Source organism: Bombyx mandarina, chromosome 15 (genome assembly GCF_030267445.1).
Source record: "Bombyx mandarina strain Sakado chromosome 15, ASM3026744v2".
Classification (NCBI taxonomy): domain Eukaryota; kingdom Metazoa; phylum Arthropoda; class Insecta; order Lepidoptera; family Bombycidae; genus Bombyx; species Bombyx mandarina.
This window is the reverse complement of record NC_143221.1, coordinates 2,148,895-2,171,123: the sequence shown is the minus strand read 5'-3', so window position 1 is coordinate 2,171,123 and position 22,229 is coordinate 2,148,895. Positions and strand designations below refer to the sequence as shown.

Below are 22,229 nucleotides of genomic sequence, written 5' to 3'. Positions count from 1 at the left end.
TAGATTTCTAAATTGTGAATGACTAATATTTTGCCAATTGAATTGACTAATTTAATTTCATGCTATTTGATTAATGTTCCAAATTCTTTTCATTTCAATTCAATTCCTATTAACATTTTTCACAAAAAAGTTATAAATTATTAGGCCGTATGGTATGATACATTTGCCTTTCCAGTTGGAAAAATACAACAACTACTACTACTGACATTTGGCAAATACTTAATTTCAATAGTAGTTTGATGTCACTTCCGTTGCATACGTGCGTGACGTTCTGTAAAAATTTTACCCTCATGCGCCTAAAGAAGTTTCACTTCAAAAAGACAAGTTCTGCTATTAGACGTATTTCACGTTCACAATAAAATGAAAGAAAAAAAAACAAAATCTTAAAAACAGCCTTTGAAAATACGCTAACGATAATTGTTATTACAGGAGAAGCAATTTGAGAAGAGATTCTGGAAACAAGTGACTAGAAGGCGACTATCTTTGGGTTCCGTCAGTCAGATATAAAACTTTTTCTCGGCTGGACTCAATAAGATATAAAGTGTTCACTTAGACTTATCTCAGTCTAAAGATTTTTTGTTTGTAGAACAGAAAAATGTGCAATGAAGTATTTCAGTTTAGCGATGGGATGCCAAATGGTATGAGTACGTCAAAAGACAAATTTGACTTCTTTGGTTACTTCATATCGTAGTTAGGTATATTAAATAGGTGCATCTTAGACTAAATAGGGCTTACAATGTATATAATTAGCATTCTTAGGTTCTAAATGTAAATAATAACAATAATAGAGAAATATTTATTCTGTCTTAAGCTTAATAGATACGAAATGTTTAACTAGCTAACTACAATTTGTTAGACACGTTTCACGGTTTTAATGTTGTTGTATTTTAATAAAGTTAATTTAAATATTATCGAGACACGTAACGGAAATGTGTTTTGAATTTATGAAATATATTTGGTCTTATTATAAAATATTTATTTATTTATTTATTTTTATACACAATATTTGTATAGGTATAGGCAGACTTATTGCCTAAGGCATTGCCTAACAATCGACCGAAGGTTATGCAGAAAAGAGTGTCGTAGTAAGTGCATTGATTGAGTAATTAAAGAAAAATAGATGCTTTATTATTTCACAAACTACAAACGATTGTTATTAAGCATTTACATAAAATATATATAGAGAGTGATGAAAGGCTTAAGCGACATTTCGCTTAATAGGTATGCGAAATTTATCTTTGTGATTAAGTATTAGCATCAACAATTCGATGTTTTTAATCAAACTTCAATTATGTTTACACCATTCAAATAGATGAAGAAGTTTTAAGCTTTAAGTAAGCTTTAAGGCTCTCGTGTAATTTTTTAAAAATGTCGCTTAACCAAATTGCCTTTCACCGCTCGATATATAAATACATAAATTAATACGTTTATTAAAAATACCTAATATACAAATATATAATATATTATTAATAAAAATAATGGGCAAATAAAAAGTGGTAACACCGGTAAGTGAACGCGATGGAAAATGTAGTCCTCGCAGACGAAACACTAGTTGTTATTAAAAGTATTTCTGTTATGTGTCTCTCATCTTTGTACTGGCCATTTTAAAATGATCATATTATAAAAGTTTCAAGAGCTCATCTTATACTTAAACTTAGTTCATGTAAGCTTTATAAAAATTTGTTCACGGTCTGTCAGTGTCTTATAGAAAATATATTTCATGGTGACTTATTCCCAAGTAAGGTCACATATTCATTGTTTCGCTGATGAAATATTAACAAACATACATTCATGTACCGATTTTAATATCGATAAATTGAATATATAAACAACATAAAACTCGCATGATAATGCATTCAAAGATTACGTATAATTTTTTTTTACAACAATTTGAAATGAACAATTGCTTCTTTACGTTCCTATGGTGACTACGAATTATCTTTGTATCTTTTGAAATTAACGAATTTTGTAGATTAAATGTATGTAATAAATGTGTAAAGTTCATTAGTTTTTTTTACATGTTTTGACAGTTCATTCCGACCACAGATTATCAAAAAAGATGTCTTTGGTTTTGAAATACAATGGTTGTGCTAAATGAGATTAAAGTGATTTTCCAAAGCATAGATTATACACTTAATATATTTGAGTTCCAAAGGTGAATGAAGTTAGCCCCTCAAAAAATTTTTTTTTTCCTATTTTATACTTATTTTCTATTAATTCGTTTGTTCATCATTTGTTCATGATTGTTCACTGTTAATAATTGTTTGTTCTGCATTTATTTATTTAAAAAAAATATTTAAAAATATACCTACAAGTTAGCCCCTCTAATGCAATTTTTAATACTTTTTCATCCTTAATGACTCGTAAATATTCATTTTCGATTGTTCTTATATAAAACATGTTTGTTCTCTTTCGAAATTACTCGTTTTTTGTTTAATTTACTATTTTTATTAGTTGAATAAATGTATGCAAAATATGTGTACTGCGCATGCGTTAACTATAATGCCTAAACTTTCCACACGGTTTTAATCGTGAAAAAAAAACAAATATAAATCCTGAAGGAGCAATTAATTGGTATACAGTTTAATAAAAAAAATTTAAAAATAAATAAATGAAGTAATGTGCATTGGCGTTAAGTTAGACCAAATATATTTTTTCCATCCTCCTACTTATTGTTATGAAGGTATAAAAAAGATAGGGAGTTCACATAGGTAATATAAACAAATAAGTAAATATGTTCATTATTTATCTTTCAAGAGATAATATAGGTATACATTATAATAACTTTTTTACACAGTCGAAATTATATTCCTAACATTAGTAAAATAACATTTTAATACGATAGGTAAGAGGATGGAAAAAATGTATTTGGTCTAACTTAACGCCAATGAACATTACTTCATTTATTTATTTTAAATTTTTTTTAATTAAGCTGTATACCAATTAATTGCTCCTTCAGGATTTATATTTGTTTTTTTTTCACGATTAAAACCGTGTAGAAAGTTTAGGCATTATAATTGACGCATGCGCAGTACACATATTTTGCATACATTTATTCAACTAATAAAAATAGTAAATTAAACAAAAAACGAGTAATTTCGAAAGAGAACAAACATGTTTTATATAAGAACAATCGAAAATGAATATTTACGAGTCATTCAGGATGAAAAAGTATTAAAAATTGCATTAGAGGGGCTAACTTGTAGGTATATTTTTAAATTTTTTTTTTAAATAAATAAATGCAGAACAAACAATTATTAACAGTGAACAATCATGAACAAATGATGAACAAACGAATTAATAGAGAATAAGTATAAAATAGGAAAAAAAAAATGTTTTGAGGGGCTAACTTCATTCACCTGAGTTCCAAAGTCATTCGATGACAACAGGATAGTCGATTTGTGTCAAATCACTATTATAGGTAGTAATTACATATTTATGTGTCATTTTTATGTCTTTTCCTAGGGATCTCAATTTTTTAACTGTACCTACTCTTTTTAATAATCATTCAAAGAAAACTTATCTTCTGTAAAACTGTCGTACCGTACAATGGGGTAAATAGGGACAAAATCGACCTTCAGATTGAATTTTAAAATAGTTCCAATTAAATAGTCACTGCTCAACCAAAGAAATAAGTTGAGTCTTGAACGTACCTAGGTGATAAAAACCGTTACATTATTTTAATTATTCATTTTAAAGAAATAATCGGTAAAATAATGGCCGTCCCAATTTACCCAGCGTCCGGGGTAAATTGACACGGTTAAGGGTTAAATTGGGATATTTGTAAGGGTTGTCAACTCGCAGTACTGCGATATATAGGTAGGTGCCATATAATTATTTATATGGACCGAAATGATGAATACAATCCATAATTTAAGCACAATACACAACATAGTGTAAATTAAGCTGGTTTCTATTCCGAAGCGATGTGACGTGAATGATAATCAACAATACAATGATCAAAAAAAGTACGTGCATGTTATATTTTAGAAAATTATTATTTAATTTCCTTAAAAATCACAACTCTGAACCAAAATCATAAAATAGAATAAAAAATAGAAAACAAAAGGACTGGAAATGCATTAATACAATTTTATTTAATCAACATTTTCAAAATGATCTTTGAGCAAGAGTAAGATATCAGGTGAATAAGATAAAAAAACAGCTTTATCTGATTACTGCCAATAATAACAAAAATAAAAGAAATTCTTTCTAAGCTAAATAACTAAACTCAATTAATTCACTCACTCATAATTGGATATCTCGGATTTTTAATTAATGTTACATTTAAAATCTGAGGCCTGTTTTTATTTGTGTGTGTTCGTTGTGAATGTTAACAAAATCATGATTCGACGCGTGAATAGATTCTGAAATAACAAAAGTTTTGATTCGATTGAGTTCTTTTAACTTTTAATTTTTTTTATTGCTATAAAGAACATACGACCGTGCAGATATTACAAGGTAAATGTCGCGAAAAAAAGTAATTATATATATACTTTTCTTTTACCTATAATACTTACATAAACTAACTGATAAACACATTAACCTTCTTTACATCACACAATTAAGTGATAGTATAGGCTAAAAAATCTATTATAAGATATCAGTGACAACCCTAACAAGCCATCCCTATTTTGTCTTTTGGCGTTCCAATTTTGTGTTTTCTCGTCCCTAATTTTTCCAGTCTCGTTTCAAATTACCCTAGATACGTCCCAATTTTCCCCAAAAAGAAAGGAAAAAATATACATTTTTTATTTTGTCGAAATATTGTATTTAAAATAAGAATATTGCAACTTACCGTTTGTTGTGGTATTTCCAGGTGTATTAAAAACTTATATAAACTGTGATCTTATTGAAAAAACAACGATAATATTACTTTTTTTAAAAGTTCTTTAAGCTGTTTTAAAACGCACTTTTCAACCACTATTTTAAATTTAATTTGACGAATTTTTGGGACCAACTTAACTCATATTTAGTACTTCCATAGTTAACTTGGTTTTTCTTCTATACATTGATAAATATTAACATAAACAAAATTAGGTAGATTCCGTGTTACAGGTACTTTGAGAATCTTCCGCAGGTTTGTCCCAATTTACCCCAGGATCCCAATTTACCCCATGTCATGGTATTGATTTCTTTAGTCCATTAAAATCGATTACAATTGACAATATAAATGAAATATAAATTTGTAAAGAGAAGGCTGAGTAAAAAGGCGCAGGTAACATTATAATATTATGTCACGTAGGGTGCTGTTTAGTGAGAGAGAATGTTGTGAACCAACACTCTGTTTGTACGATTTACTGGTGGTAGGAAGTCTTGTGAGTCCGCTCGGGTAGGTATCACCGGTGCCTATTTCTGCCATAAAGCAGTAATGCGTTTCGGTTCGAAGAGTGGGGCAGCCGTTGTACTGCAAAACTGAGACTTAGAACACATGTCTCAAGGTGGTGGCGGCATTTACGTTGTTGATGTCTATGGGCTCCGGTAACCACTTAGCTACAGGTGCGTCGTGAACTCGTCCACCCATGTAAATAATAAAAAATAAAATTAAAATAATGCCACCACCCATTCTGACGCTTGAGATTTAAGTATCAATTTGATTTCATAACTTGCTCATCATTATTTTCTACAATCGTTAAAAATTCGCTGAAAATTAATAATATATGTATTAGGCCTTCAATCTAATCCGCTATTAGATAAACATATATAGCGTCCTTGGAACTGGGAAATTTCTTGTTCAAATAAAACACAAAATTAAATGTTAAAGTACGTATATTATTTACGAACATACATTAAATTTGTAATATGTCTTATTTAATTCACCTTAAAAACAATATTAGAATTTTTCACTCTTAGCACCGTAATATCTTATTAGATTTTTATTTCAAATCGATTCTTTCATAGTATTTGAATTTTTCTAACTAAAATCGAAGACGGAATATAAAATTATATTTTAATTTATTCATGTTATAACTAACCATCATATGGGATAATTATTATTCCTAATAATAAAGTTATTTTAATTATGTTGATTAATAAAATTGCAATTGAAATTAAATTCTCACTTAGTACTCATTACTGTAGGTCATGTCGTTAATTCTACAATATTTGTTTAATTAAACACAAAATTTCACTTTAAACGTAATTTTTCATAGCGTTAGTAGAAAAATCTTTAGAAAATATTTTTCAAAATTTCAAATATCGAATAAACATTTTTTTTTCTGTCAGGCCTATCCCTGATTATACAGCCTAATTTAAAAGGTTGTTAATTAAAAAAAAAATACAACCAAGTGTCGACTACAGTACTACATATAAATATAGTAAGTTCTAAGATGTTACCACGTCGACGCTTCGAGTACCGATTAAATTTATGACGTCATTAAAAAATCACCCTTAATTGAGCACATCTTGCACTGTTCCCTTCGCCCTTAACCCTCAGTAACATAGCAGGCAAGGCAAGAATGTTATAAACATCGTTTTTAGAATAGACAACGCAAAATCTATAAACTTCAAAATAAAACCAGCGTTAAAAAAAAACACTTATTTTGTTTGGCAAAAGAAGAAATTGCTAGACTGGCCTAAGTGTTGGGGAAAATAATATACATACAGCCTTATTCATGATGGGTTATAGGAGCTGTATCATCCTGTTATAAATTGGCACCGAGCCTTGTGCACTCCCAAAGTTTCTTTCTAAATTTAAGCGTACCTAAACAATTGCTACGTAATTATACAAATTGTATTTCTGTATTGACAAAAATATTTCATAATATACATTAAATAAAAACATGATAAATGAAACAAACACCTGGATATATTAGTGCCATAATCCTTTTGTTTTGAAAGTCGGATGACACAAATATGCTTCACTGCTTTTGAACCCAAATGGCTGAATAGCCCCAACATCAGGGCTGCGTAAGAAACACATGATTTTTTTTTCTTAAGCAATGGATGTCTCCTTATGTGAATAGATTTTACGAACATTCAGACATCTTGCCTCGACTGCTAGGTCTTACGCTTAACATTATATTTACATCTAAAGCGTACAAACGTAAAGCAGTAAAAATATATAGGACTTCAAAGTGGAGTAAGTTTCTCAAGAACTAACGATTTTATTATTTATTAATAAGAACCCTGTGCCGTTTATTTTCATCTTAAATAAACTGTCAAACAAGTATTTGACAGATTATTAAACATAGGAATTGTGAAAAAACTTATTGAAGTCCATAGTAAATTTTATAAAATACAATTAAAAATAAAAATAGCAAAAGACATATTGTTAGAAAAGCGACATTTATTTTGGCACAATGTTAGTTTGAAATTCATGGCTGAATGTAAAACAGAACTGTATAGCAGATTATGAGCAGTTTGTAATATTAATTTGATATATCTATCCACACAAATTTTCTGTTCCACAGTTAAGTACATTAAGAACATTAACGATAAAACTTCAACATGCAATCATTTTCTAGAATCCGCCATCTTTTTTTTGTCTGATCACTCTCCGTAAATATTGTGAACAGATAACTTTGATTAGGTTTTATTTAATTTTAAATTAGAAACGAATGGACGGGTCGTATTAAATTTATAATAATGGAATGAACGAAAATAATTCGAAAGGCAGTGAAAGTTGTCACTTTGAGCATTCATTCTGTTTTACCATGAAGTTGTTTCCTGTAAAAGAAAACGCCACCTGTCGACCATTTTACGTACTAAAGCTATAAAATATTTCCTCAATTCTTTTTTAAAACAAATTATAAATCTTGATTGCTAATCAAATACTTATTTCTTTTATATTACATTTCGAAACTGTTCGTTTACCGATGAAATTATAAAAATAGAAATGAATGCTGTCTTTTTCTATTTACAATTATAAAGAGAGACAGCAATAATATGAATAGAGATAGCTCCCGAAAACAAGGCAGATGCTAGTGATCCTAGATACGAAAAAAGTAGAAAAGTTATCTATTTGCTACTATATTTTACTTTGAAATATATAGAGCGTGGGTCTCATCCACTGAGCTATGTTGAATAAGCTCGATGACCTCAAAATTCGCACGTTTTCATTGCGCGGTCGAAATTGCGACACGACTAGCAACAGTGTTTACTGAGTTGGCTTAACAAATCAATATGGTTTGTCGGTTCACAGTGGCGTAGTGTATTTCGGAGCCATCTCTGTATATTGGTTCGATTGGCTAATCATGAAGTGGTGGATTCCTTAGTCGCGCCATTCCCTGGAGGTCGCTTGGAACGTTCGTACTTCAGACGATGTAAATGTCGTGAGGCCTTGAGGACCTGGAAACACGAAGTCACGGTCATAATGTGTCATGCGTCTATAGCATAGATAATCTGGTTATCTATGGTCTATAGTGCGCGCGAAACTAGTTCATCGCGGGACTTTTTGGCGGGAACGCGAGTGAAGTTGTGTGATTTGTTTTATTTTGTCTATTTAGTGTTTCTTGGGGTTTAAATGTGTAATAATGGTGGTTTATTAACTGTTTAATATGTGTGAAAGTGCACAAATGTGGTAAAATGAAACAAAGGCGCTGGACGCAACTTCTCGGGATCCTCCAAAAAGTCCACTGAAAAAATCTTAGTAAATGACCACCATTTTATGGAAATTATATTTCATCCCATATCATCTCATTTCATTTCATTTCATCCCAGTTGATTAATGTCTCAAATTAATCGTGTTCATTTCATTTCACTCCATAATATTATTTTTCATAAAAATATGAATATAAATTAAAATGAGACATGACTTAAAGGTCTCAGTTACCAGGTCATAAAATCCCTTTAAAAATAAAAAGTTGGTCGCGCCTTAGGTAGCGACAGGGGTGAGGGGGCGGGTTGCCTACTGCTCGTAACGCACATGAGATTAGACAGTGATGACTAAATAAAAAAAATATGAATATATTAAATAACCAATTAATAAAAAACAATTAAACTTTTAGAAGTTTATGTTGTGCCTATCTAATTATATTGTAATTAATACTAAAATAAACCAAAAACAAATTATGTACATATATGAAATTACTCTGACATATCCTCTGAATCGCTTGAGTGAACTCTCTGAACTTGATTCAGAATCATCTTATAATGATTTCGTCCATCATAGTATCATATCTCATATCAGTAATGGCAGCCCCCCCCCCGCCTCTCCGTCCCACCCCTCATATACCTAAGGCGCGGCCAACTAGTTCCGTGCGCACAATACTTTAAAATTTAAATGATTCCGAAGTGACATTCAACCAAATAATAATGCAATGAATATTGATGACCATTGTCACGTTGTCTACTAAGGTTTATATAGGTAGATGGTAGAACCTAGCACACCGGGCTATAATACTACCTACTAAGACTAATGAAGTCGATAAACAAGATTGAACATTTATTATTTGCCATGATAGACTGGCCAGCATACCGTCCACGATAAACGGTAACCGTCACACAAAGAGTGGGAAGATCGGTACTTTTTGGTCAATTCACACTGGCACACTAATTTTTATTTTAAAATAAGAAAAATTTAAAAAATCTAAATGACATTCATCAATTGACATGTCGATGTTACGAAGTTTTTTTTTTTTTAAATATAAAAGATTTTGTTTACCCTCAAACCATTTTAGACCTTAATGCTCCGGGCTTAAAGGTTATTTTTAGAAATTGCATGTGATGATGGAGTTATGTACGAAGAAAATGTACAATAAGCTAAAGTTCTTTGCCCGTTTTCTTAAAATTAACCAATTGTCATCCACTCACGTCTTCAATTATTATATCGTTTCGTACCTCTAAGCCTGCGTCCCGGTGTGGGTGTGACGTCGCCTTCTGGCGCGGTCCACTGCTCCACCACTTCAGTAGCGGAGCGCGCCAGTGACGGCTGACTCGCTGAGCGGTGGAGAGAGTGACGGGACCACGACCTGGTTAAGAAGAATCGACATAACAATGAAGCACCTATGAAAGATCAACTGTTAACTAACTGCAGATAATTGGTTGTTGAGAACAATCACAATTCCGCAGTGTTGCAACAAACACTTCTTTTTTTTTTATTGCTTAGATGGATGGATGAGCTCACAGCCCACCTGGGGTTACGTGGTTACTTGCCCATAGACATCTCAAGGGCGGATCCAGGGGGGGGGGGTCATGGAGGTCATGACCCCCCCCCCTGAGTTGGTTCCAGGACCTAGGTGGACCACATATTGAACATAATGATTTTAGGACCACGGTTATGGAATATAAATAAGCTGCCTCATTCCGGGCGTGATAGTGCTTTTCTGGATTTCTTCAAGAGAAGATGACAATATGTACGTGTATATGTACAAGTTATTATGTGTTAAGTTTTTCAAGTGTACAATAAAGAATAAATATTTTTAAGTACAGTACTTACGTACATTAATAAAATACCTACTTTTTACTTGTATCTATTGTTATCAAAATTAAATTATAAGTTCTTGACTTGACCATGACTATGTGACCCCCTCCTGGCACCAAAGCTGGATCCGCCCTTGAGACATCTACAACGTAAATGCCGTCACCCACCTTGGGATATAAGTTCTAAGGTCTCAGTATAGTTACAACGGCTGCCCCACCCTTCAAACCGAAACGCATAGCTGCTTCACTGCAGAAATAGGCAGGGTGGTGGTACCCAGCTGTGCGGACTCACAAGAGGTCCTACCACCAGTAATTACGCAAATTATAATTTTGCGGGTTTTGATTTTTATTACACGATGTTGTATGTGTTATTCCTTCACTGTGGAAGTCCATCGTGAACATTTGTTAAGTACGTATTTCATTAGAATAATTAGTACCCGCCTGCGGGATTCAAACACCGGTGCATCGCTAGATAACAATGCACCAGACGTCTTATCCTTTATGCTAAGGTGACTTCAATCACGATTGTTCAAATCTTTCATGCCGAAGTGACTGCCTCGTGATAGAACTAGTGCAAACAAGCAGTATAACTAATGGGAGGAGGTAGCGAAAAGATAATGGTACTACGAATGAGTTTATATACAATACTCATAGATATATCCCTGATGAACATGTAGGGATATTTTAATGATTGTAGGGCCTTGTGGAGTCTGTTTTTGTTTTGGGTAATACTTACTGGTTATTATGGAAGGGATGTTCGGAGTCGCTGTCGTCATCGTAGTACCTGCCGAGCTGAGTTCCCCCGGAGACTTCGCTGTGCGTGTCCGCCTGCTCTCTCGCGTAGTCCACCATCATTTCGGACATCGACCTAAGAATGTGAACGATTTTTTTTATAGAAATACTAGCGACCCGCCCTCGCTTCGCTTCGGAAACTGTAATTTATTATTGATTTATCCACTATTTAATGGATGTTATTATACATATAAACCTTCCTCTTCAATCACTCTATCTATTAAAAAAAACCGCATCAAAATCCGTTGCTTAGTTTTAAAGATTTAAGCATACATAGGGACAGACAGTAGTGAAATGATTACGGCTATCTCGAAGGCTTTTCTAGTTTCACCAGGACAGGTGGCCGAGCAAAAGCTTTGCCAGGAAGCGAAGGTCTAACTGGTCGAGGGCAGCTGCTTTGTGAATGCGTCATGTCAACGAAAATACGTTTTTAATAGTCATGCCAATTAAAAAAATCGACTTTAGGGAATTTCTTAAGCGATATATAATTATTGTTTTCTTCGACTTTAGGATATTTCTCTGTTAATATTATACAATTTTACTTAGTTACTTTTAGTTGATCTTGATGCATTAACCTCTGAAGTGTTATTAAATTTTAATTTCATGAATTTGTGGACAACTTCTGACATCTAATCTAAAGGAAACTAACAAAATTTAACCGTTTTAAATTTTAGTATTGCCTTCAGGGCATTCAAATTGAGAAATATCAAGTTTTAGGTATCTCTAATTTGTTGTTTTTACCTCTTAAGTATTTAATCAAAAATTGATAGTTTGCGATTAAATTTATCATTTATTATTTTCATATTATTACTCCGCATTCGTCCATGACCACGAAAACTGGTATTTGAAACGTCGGAATTAATATTAAATTTTAATTTCTAGGATTTAACAAAATGGAAAAAAGACAATCAATCAATCTGAAAAGATGAAATTGCATTTTAGTTGCGTTTAAAAAATTTGTGTAACGTCGACTTTATTACTGTTTTTGTAGGGTAACATAATTATATATGTACTTAGCGCCATCTAGCATAAGCTATAAACAATATGTTGCCTACCCTACCTACTCTGATACATTACTATTAAAGTTAGTGTGTCTGTAGGTGTTTTAATAAAAGTGCACAAATGTGGGAAAATAAAATAAAGCCGCTGGACGTAATTTCTCGAGCTCCTCCAAAAAGTCCACTGAAAAAGTCCCCGTAAGTAACCACGATTTTATTGAGATTATATTTCATCTCATATCATCTCATCTCATTTGTCATGTCTAAGTATATGTAAAATGTTGTCATTAGTAAATAATTGTAAATCATCTTTTAAAGTATGAGGTAGTGCCCTTTGTGAATTGATATTTTAACTTCACGTATAATCCTAAATTAAAATTCACTACAAGAGGCTTTAATACACACGTTAGTATTAAAAAATCTCATATATGGCGCTGTATTAAAAAAACCCTACACTGAGAACGTCTAATGTGTTCTATCTCATTCTCTCGCCGGCTGAATCCTATACATTTATGTGTTTGTGTCTCTATGGACTTATTTTTTCGTTTCATCGAGTTTGAAATCACAACGATTCCAAAAAAGTTTCACTTCAAAAAGGTGTTTTAACAATTACATACGGTTAAGTAAGTAATAATGTATATACCTCATATCAACGTGGTCGCTTCGGTAGGAGGAGCGGCGGGAGCGCTGCGGGTCGCGCAGGGACGTGGCGTCGCTGTCATACTCGTACAGCGTCGGCAGCGAGCTACGCCGGGAGCGGGAGTCCCACTCCGTCTTCTTGCGGTAGCGGTTCTAAGAGCGAATCAAACATTAGGCCGCTGCGGATCGCCCTAAACACGTCATTACGGATCCTCCCGATCCATTAACGGTGCTTTTAGGTACCTCAAGCACCGGTTACCGTCTCGACGTGTAAATTAACTCATAGACATAGCCCACTGAGTTTCTCGCCGGATCTTGTCAGTGTTGATCCTCAGCAGTGAGGGAACGATGAAGAAGAAGAAGAAGAAGACGACCACCCCGTTTCCCCCCACACTATGCGGTACCAAGTCTGCCGTTCTACACGGTCAATCCAACTAGACCAATAAAAACGACGAGTCTTCAACTGGCTCGGTGGTGGAGTAGCTAAAGCCCACTCTTTCCTCTTTGTCTGGATGTTTATTATTTATATATCTATATATTTAAACGTATATAGGTACGTATGTCAGTCCCTGGTATCCATAACACAGGGAATCTCAATTTGGAGCCCAATGATCATGAGTGATTTGGTCCCAGTTATTATTGGTTAAGTTAGAACATAAGGTTACCTTCGGCTTGTCGTGGGGCGGTGCTAGTATACGTATGATCACGTCCCACTTGTGAGGCGTGTAGAGGGGAGCGTAGCGCTGGTCGTGGGCGACTCTGGTGAAGTCCTCCCTGGTGGAGGAACGTGCCAGCGAGCGGCGCAGGGTGCTCTCGTGCGTGATCACCTCGCGCCAGCGGAGGCGCTCGTCGCGCGTCAGCCGCAGAGAGCGCTCCGAGTCCAATAGGACCTGATCGATGAAATCGTGATTTTGGCATCTACATAATCTAGCATTGCTGAAGTCCATGGGCGACGGTAACCACTCACCATCGGGTGGGCCGTATGCTCGTCTGCCTAAAAGGGCAATATAAAAAAAAAAATAAAAAAAATAAGCAACCCACTTAACCTCACATTACCAAAAATAGCGTGCAGTTTCTCCCGCGTCCACTAAAACACACTTGAAATTTGTCCAACTATAACAATGTAGGTCCGTGTACGTAAACAGTATTTTTAAAATAACACCCGTATAGTTCAACCGTTTTTCTATAAAATAAGGCATTAAGTAGGTACACAAGACTTCTTTGTTTAACATTATTATTAATGCAAAGCATAACTTAATAGGTTTCATGGTCTAGAAGAAATAAAGCGAAGTAACAGACAACCACCAACAGCGCCTTTATATTATTCTTTATAGTAATTTATGTTTTTATTACGTTTAGCTGGGATATTAAAAACAGATACTATCCGCATCGTCCTGTGATTTTTTCACATAGTCACCATCGCAGTAGTCGGATTGCATAGTTTACCAATATACAAAAAAAAACCTCCCACCGGAACTGACAAGTCATCACCGAACCACCCACCTCATCTTGAGCTTCCGTTTTCAGTACTCTAGTCAGAACGCTCCAGTTAGCTGGCACTGGTGGTGCGGGAATCGGCTCCGGCACATCCTCGTCGTCCTCGTCCCTGTAGAGAGGGTTCCGGGCTGGAGGCAGCTCGGGCAGGAGTGGGAGGTCGGCGGAAGACGGCGACTGGTACACATGAGTCGTTTGCTTGATCAACTCCGGGGAGAACAGGTCCGGGCCCCCTTTGCCTGACAACGAGTTACGTTAAAAATGTTATCGTCGTTAAAAAAAAGATTTGCATACCATTCCTGGTATTAAGCTTGAGCACATATAGTGATCCAACCTAATAAATAAAGACTTTTGAATCATTCATCATCATTTAATTCAGACTGTTTCAAGGTAGAAATGGGAGGACGGTACACATTGCCTACCCGAAAGGGCTGAATAAAAACGCAAATTCTGTAAATTTTACAGATTTTATCTTTCTCTCTCGATTTTGTTTATATGGAGTACACTTTATATCGTTTGTGAGGAGATCCTTGCTTAGCAGTGAGATCCTATATGATTAGTAAGGGTTCAAGCTATTTCCATATAGATTTTCAGAATTGGCTCCTCGGTTTGGTCCTAAAATCGTAACAAACAGGGCTACTTTCATGTTCATAATACAAGTATGGATCGTCATCATGGGAAGACTTTCTATCGTATTTCCTTGAAAAAAAGTCTGCTATCAGCCTATTTACCTGCAGGATTTGACACCCGCTTAAGTCGAATCACTCGATACGAGGGTAAAGAGCATATCAAATATCCTGTAGCCCATAATTCTGATTACATATGCGACAGAAACAAACGAGATATCGATACGAATTCGTTAGTCCTCAAAATCGGCCCTGACAACGGAACACTTTTACTACCGGTAGTAGGACCTCTTGCGAGTCCGCACGAGTAGGTACCACCACCCTGCCTATTTCTGCCGTGAAGCAGTAATGCGTTTCGGTTTGAAGGGCGGGGCAGCCGTTGTAACTATACTGAGACCTCAGAACTTACATCTCAAGGTGGGTGGCGCATTTACGTAAATATCTATGGGCTCCAGTAACCACCGTGAGCTCGTCCACCAATCTAAGCAATAACAAAAAAAAAACATCAACTGTCAATAACACCTGTCAAAGTCCATACATACCGATAATCTTCTGCGGGGGCAGCGAGAGCGGTACCCGTTCCATCTTGGGCGTCAGCGTCATCCCGGAAGCGCTGCTTATGTCCGAGAAGTTCTCCCACTGCGGCTCTGGGGCCGTGTGGTTACGGATCGTCACGTCAAACTGGGGTGGGGGCGCCGGCACCTTTGGACAACAAAATAATATTATTATTATTATTTTTTATTGCCCGAGCAGGCAGACAAGCTTATGGCCCACCTGATGGTAAGTGGTTACCATCGTTCATGGACACCAGCAATTCCAATGGCAGAGCCAAGCGCTGCCTACCGCTTAATATTCTCCACAAGCCTTGTTTGAAGAAGGACATGTTATAGCACTCGGGAAACACCGTGGAGGGGAGCTCATTCCAAAGCCAGATGGTACTTGGCAAAAATGATCTCTAGAAACGCACTGTGGATGAACGCAGCGGCTTCAGATAGTATGGATGAACTGTACTTCGGTGGCGGGCGGTGCGATGGTAGGAACTAGATGATGGTGTCATTTCAAACAATTCCTCAGAGCACTAATATTGTTAGAGAGAGACAGTACTCACTAACATGGGACTAACTTTATCGCGAATTGCAAATATAAGATTTTCCGCCAATTGTTTTCATCGCCTAGACCATCTTTTTGGTTGATAAGTTCGTAGTCGTCGTGACCGAAAGGATAAGACGTCCTGTTGCTTTCGTGTTGAAGCTATGCACCGGTGTTCGAATCTCAGGCGGGTACCAATTTTTCTAATGAAATACGTACTCAACAAATGTTCACGATAGACTTCCACGGTGAAGGAATAACATCGTGTAATAAAAATCAAACCCACAAAATCATAATTTGCGTAATTACTGGTGGTAGGACCATGTGAGTCCGCGCGGGTAGGTACCACCACCCCGCCTATTTCTGCCATGAAGCAGTAATGCGTTTCGGTTTGAAGGGTGGGGCAGCCGTTGTAACTATACTGAGACCTTAGAACTTATATCTCAAGATGGGTGGCGCTTTTACGTTGTAGATGACTATGGGCTCCGCTAACCACTGAACACCAGGTGGGCTGTAAGCTCGTCCACCTATATAAGCAATAAAAAAAAGTCGCATTTTTTCGGGATAATTTAAGAAAATCGAAATCTAGTCTGTAAGATCTAAAACAAATATGGCAGCTCGGACATTCTATAAAGCGAACTATTAAGGATACCTGTTTATATTCAGTGACGAGACGCTTGTGTCGCTCGACATCCTCGATGGTCTTCTTTTCCGTGATGGTGCGCAGGAACACGTCGTCAACGACGTGTGAAGTAACCTCCGGCTTCCTGTAAATAAAGTGAGATTAGATTTAGTGAAACAGCTCATTACAATGACTTCATTCGAAAATTCAAATTACTTTATCATCAAATTAAAGTAATCTAGTAGTATTAATATTTTTTTTAATGCCCTTGTAGGCAGACGAGCACACGGCCCACATGATGGTGAGTGGTTATCGTCGCCGATGGACTTCAGCAATGCCAGGGGCAGAGGCAAGCCGCTGCCTACCTAGTAAATTTAAATTAGTACTTAAAACCACTTAGTAAATTTAAATTAGTAGTGAAACTAATAGTAAGTCTAAATTTGTAGATTGTGGATAGTTATCACCTGGCCGGCATGATGGGTGTCTCCGGAAGAGGCTCGAGGCTCTCCATCGTTACTTCCTGTTCCTCCGTCACCAGACGTTCGTTCATCACCGGCGGTGGTGGGGGCGGTTTCTGTATTATCAACGATAGGAGAGGTTATAATGATTCGGGAGTCAATCGACGGAGCGGCTATGAACTACGCAAATAGGTCTACAGCAAACTGCGTTTCATCGATGCTAACGGGGCATTGACTTCTCGAGTTTCAGTTGTGATACATTGCGTGGCGTCCAAAATCTAAATTGTAGTTAGATTTGCAATATCAATATAATTTTCTTATTACCCTCTATCGGAATGAAAAGCGGTTGTAAAACATGTGTAGATTTTTACTTCAGGTGTGATTTCAACGATCAATTAAACACATAGACACACATACACATATATACAACTCTTAAGAAATTTGAGTTAATAAACTTAGGGTGGATTCGACCAAACTTAAATTTATACACGAGTAACTATACGAGGAATAACCTATTCCATGATTTCAATCTCGAGTAAATCCATAGGCATTTTTCCACGTAAACAATAGTATACTTGCGCTAGGAATAACAATACGCGAATAGCAGAGCGAATGGTGAACGAAAATAAAATCCGGCAAATAAATGTTGTACAACGGCATAGTGTAAGAGCATACATAGCGTCAACTCGATTTTGCCGTATTTTAGTGTAAAAAGGTAGCTGTAGTGTAAGATAGAGAGAGAGAGGGAGAGTATTCTTTATTGTACACCAAAAAACAAATAAACAGTGCGATACATTATCAAGATATCTAACTGTCAAACGTATTAATTTTATTTGTTGTTTGTTTGAGGGAACTGTCAAGTTTTGTCGTGTGGTTTTGTCTTTTTTCGTTTAAACGTTGCATTATAAATACCAGACTATTAATAATAATTTAGTGCATTGCGTTGACTTGAAATTAAAACAGAATAAATATTTATGAAATGACAGAAATCGTAAAATTGTAAAACGTAAAATTGATTTACTCTCGATTAACTGACGAGTTATTCTAAGAATAAGATTTACTCTTGTTTGGTCGAATCGACCCTTAGTAACGTACGGTTTTATTTTTATAGATATCTTTAATTCATCGGCAAACTTCTTTGTTTTCAGTACAATATGAACGTCAACCCGTTTATAAGAATCATTACATATTTCATGAATTTCATACAAAATTCCAATTACCGTTGGTAAATTATGAATATTATTACACAATGCGAATATCTAAGGAGAGGAATTCAATAAATTAAATATACATATAAAACTGGTCTAGCCATTTCCGGATTAATGGAAGATAAAACAATGTGGTTATTAGTCACAATGAAAACATGTTACATTACCTTGAGATGGAACATTCTAGCATGCGACCTGTCGGTGACTTCGGTGACCGAGTGAGTGTCAGTCATCTCCGTGTTGAGGGAGGCAATGGACCGCGGCCGCCGCGACCACTCCTGTGTTAGTTGACCAATGGAAATGTCACCGTGTTAAATGTAAAGACTTGAAATGCCTCGAAATAAAAATACAGTCCTCCAAACAGAGAAATTAAGGATTACTTTAAGCGAAATCGTCGGATATCTATTTAAGTTTATAGAGGCTATTTTTAAGTAATTAATTCCATTTATAATGAAAAACATCGTATACTAAACTATTTTATTTTCATTAAAATTTTCTTCGCCAATTAGCACTTTTATGGTTAAATATATGTAACAATTTTCTAGATCGCAAGAACGAAGATAATGTTTTATTGTCTTGACTTTTTTTTTTTAATTTCAAAACTAAATTCTTTACATACTATGTTTATTTCAAAGTAGCAAAGTTCTCAGATTATTCAACTTTTCTATTTTGCGTAAATTCCCATGCAAAATATTTAGTTTAGACACTAAATAGAATGGCCGTATAAGATTCATCCAAGTGCGGGAAAATATAGTGGTTATTTTACTTTATTTATTTATTTATTATTTATTTTTACTTTAAAACGTAAACTACATAATATATCAGATTAAGAAAGGTACCGATATCAAAGCGCATCGATTATTAAAACGTTCTAATCAATTTAAAGGCACTTATTTATTGAATTATATTAGTTTTAGACATTTCAAATACATACTTTACATTTTCCTTAGGGTCCACTATTTCTAAATAATTCTGTCACATGAGAAATTAGTGTGTATTTTTAAAGTGTTCAAATGAATATGTTGTGAGAGATCAATCAGTGAACTATACATGCTTTTGTTGAACATGCTTACGTAAATAGTGAACACACATAAACAGTTAAGTGAATGATCAATTATTAAATTCATATTAAGACAGAAATCACTTGCCTTTTTCTGACGCAAATCAGACGAGCTCTCGTGAAACGAGTGTTGGCATTAGGTGGTTGCCGTAGATATTACGTGATTACCACAACCCATTTTGTTGGAGACCTGAGGTTGTAGAGTCAACTATGTTGTAGAGGATGCCCCGTTCTCCCACGTCAGTTTCGCGGCAAAAATTGTTATGATAGTAGTATCCACTCGTGCCTGGTCTCAATATGCCCTCATCATCATCATCATCATCTCAGCCTTTCTACTGTCCACTGCTGTACATAGGCCTCTCCAACTGATGTCCAGTGCGGCCGGTCCGTTGCCACCTGCATCCAGCGTGACCCAGTACCACTAATAAATCCCAGTACGCTGGCATAATACTCAATGTTCCGTGTCGCCCTTTCGCCGGTGACTTCCTTACGACATCCACAGGAAGAGACCGTGCGATTTTAGACCTTATTTTCTATTAGATAGTGTTTAAATAAAGAGTTTGCTATCCAATATATTATGTAAGTACCTGTCGTTCTCTGTTGACCTGCGAGTAGAGCGCGGGGGGGCGCGGGGGGCGCTCGGGCGGGGGCAGCTGCGCGGCGCGCGCGGGCAGCGGCAGCGCCACCGGGGACACCGTGCGGACCGACTCCTGCCGCGCTTGCTCCTCCAGGTAACTGCTGTGTCTGTTAAGATACGCTCTATAAGTCAACCAAAATAACAATAATCTTACGTATATAATTAATAACAATAGCAAACCTTAAAAATAACGCTGGATTATTATGTGTACATTGAATTTTTTTTTATTGCCTAGATGTGTGGACAAGCTCACAGCCCACCTGGCGCCAAGTGGCTACTGGAACCCATAGACATCCACAACGCAAATGCACCACACACCTTGAGATATAAGTTCTAAGGTCTCAGTATGGTTACAACGGCTACCCCACCCTTCAAACCGGAACGCATTACTGCTTCACGGCAGAAATATGCAAAGCGATGATACCTACCCGTGCGGACTCACAAGAAGTCTTACCACCAGTAATAACGCAAATTATAATTTTGCGAATTTGATTTTTATTACACGATCGGACCCTGGAAGTCAATCGTGAACAATTGTTAAGTACGTATTTCATTAGAAAAATTGGTACCCGCCTGCGGGATTCGAACACCGTTGCATCGCTATATACGAATGGACCGGACTTCTTATACTTTAGGCTACGACGACATCTACACATCGAAATAGTCCTAATATTTTGATTATAAAAATTTTCTTAGAATATTGTAAAAAAGTAGCTAAAAAAGCGATTAAAAGAAATGAAAATAATATAAGGTAGATAAACATGCTGTAAATATATAGTGTTATATATGACAACAGCATGAAACTAAATATTGTAAAATTTTAAAAAATAAGAAAAGTGAAGTAGAAATATAAGAAAATGTAAAATAAAATAAAGTAATGAATAGGTATAAGAACATGTAGCCAAAACGGAGACAAACTCCATGTTAGAAATCCAAATTAGAAATAAGAACAATAAATGTATTAGACTAAGAAATTTTAATAAGTGGTAATAGAAATAAGAAGCTACTGTAAGAATAAGAAAACTGAAAGTTGTTTAAAATTTTGATTTAATTAATTGATAAGAAAAATTGTGTAAAAATAAAAGATAAAAATGTGCGGTTATTTCCCCCTTACATGATAGTAAATAAGAAGAATAGGTTCAGAATGGGAGTCCCACCCAGAATAAGGAACGAAAGATATGATGAATGCAGAAAGAAAATGTATGCGGCATGAATGTGCGAGCGGAAAAATAGCGAGAACTGGAATAGTTATAGCGATGATATATGCGTATTAGATATATGCGTTTCAGTTCGAACAATTTGTCGAAGCATAGCCGTTGTACTATACAATAAAGATCCCATGTCTCAAGTTAGGTGAGAACGTGAACACCAAGCACTCCTCTAACGACCTTTGCCCGCTGAGTTTCTCGCCGGATCTTCTCAGTGGGTCACGTCTCCGTTCCGGTGGTAGACTCTACGAGGCACGGCTCTTGCTAGGGTTCGTGTTAGCAACGTCGTAATGTTTGAGCCCCATGAGCTCACCTACTTACCCGGTTATACTGGTCTCTCAAGACCGTCAGTTTAGAGAGAGAAATAAATACCGACCTAGGGCAATAACGATAAGGGCGGCCTGACGGGTTGCCGTACCGAGACGGCCGACGTTTCAGAGCCTTCGATTCGCCTCGAAGGCTCCGTCGGCTGGGCGTCCTTGGGGTGAGCCGCACTGTCTGGTTGTAGTGTTGACCGCGGTAACCCCCTACCTCATCCGGGTTCTGACCTCGGAGGGGATCGGACGCTTGGGCGTAGAGTTAAAAAAAAGAAGGGCAATAACGATAAAAACTAGATCTGCAACTCACCGCATGCTTCCGCCGTCGACCTCGGTGGTAGTGATGGTGGATTGCGGGGAGGGGGGCGCGGGGGGGCGCTGGACGCGCACGCGCACGTCGAACGCGGGCGGCGCCGCGTGCACTAGCACGTTCGAAGCGCTAGTCTCGTGGGCTTCACCATATCCTGAGATCATTAACGTTATAGTTAAGTGTATTGATTGAACAAGGTGATTGCTTAAACAACGGAGCAAATAAATTTGTTGAAGTGGTACCTAGATTCGATTTTGCAGATCTTCCAATTAATTTTTTTTTTTTTTGAGACGTACACTAGAACTTCCACAGTTCCCTTGAGTCATGAAATGGAAATGCTAATAGAAAATAAGTAGTATTGTGGTATATCCTAGGTACACTTCACTAGATAGTCGCAATTTAATACAGA

At 36.1% G+C, this 22,229-nt stretch overlaps 2 protein-coding genes across 12 annotated transcripts in view; one reads left to right on the top strand and one right to left on the bottom strand.

Moving 5' to 3' along the window:
• Positions 1-2,004, top strand: part of PsGEF (Protostome-specific GEF) — an 81,869-nt gene extending 79,865 nt beyond the window's left edge. For all 8 annotated transcript variants that reach the window (XM_089733432.1, XM_089733429.1, XM_089733427.1 and 5 more), the window contains exon 32: positions 430-2,004. In XM_089733432.1, coding sequence (XP_089589558.1) covers positions 430-507 — 78 coding nt within the window. In that variant the 3' untranslated portion in view covers positions 508-2,004. The remainder of the gene's footprint in view (positions 1-429) is intronic.
• Positions 2,005-5,751: 3,747 nt separating this feature from the next.
• Positions 5,752-22,229, bottom strand: part of LOC114242643 (zona pellucida domain protein papillote) — a 104,631-nt gene continuing 88,153 nt past the window's right edge. For 3 of the 4 annotated variants that reach the window (XM_028173890.2, XM_028173892.2, XM_028173891.2), the window contains 12 exons: positions 21,821-21,974; positions 19,936-20,092; positions 18,456-18,566; positions 17,087-17,196; positions 16,653-16,767; positions 15,454-15,613; positions 14,295-14,524; positions 13,457-13,681; positions 12,796-12,944; positions 11,099-11,230; positions 9,781-9,911; positions 5,752-8,289 (listed from right to left, as the gene is read on the bottom strand). In XM_028173890.2, the coding sequence (XP_028029691.2) occupies positions 8,213-8,289; positions 9,781-9,911; positions 11,099-11,230; positions 12,796-12,944; positions 13,457-13,681; positions 14,295-14,524; positions 15,454-15,613; positions 16,653-16,767; positions 17,087-17,196; positions 18,456-18,566; positions 19,936-20,092; positions 21,821-21,974 (1,751 nt within the window). In that variant the 3' untranslated portion in view covers positions 5,752-8,212. The remainder of the gene's footprint in view (positions 8,290-9,780; positions 9,912-11,098; positions 11,231-12,795; positions 12,945-13,456; positions 13,682-14,294; positions 14,525-15,453; positions 15,614-16,652; positions 16,768-17,086; positions 17,197-18,455; positions 18,567-19,935; positions 20,093-21,820; positions 21,975-22,229) is intronic. The other variant, XM_028173893.2, reaches the window with a different exon arrangement.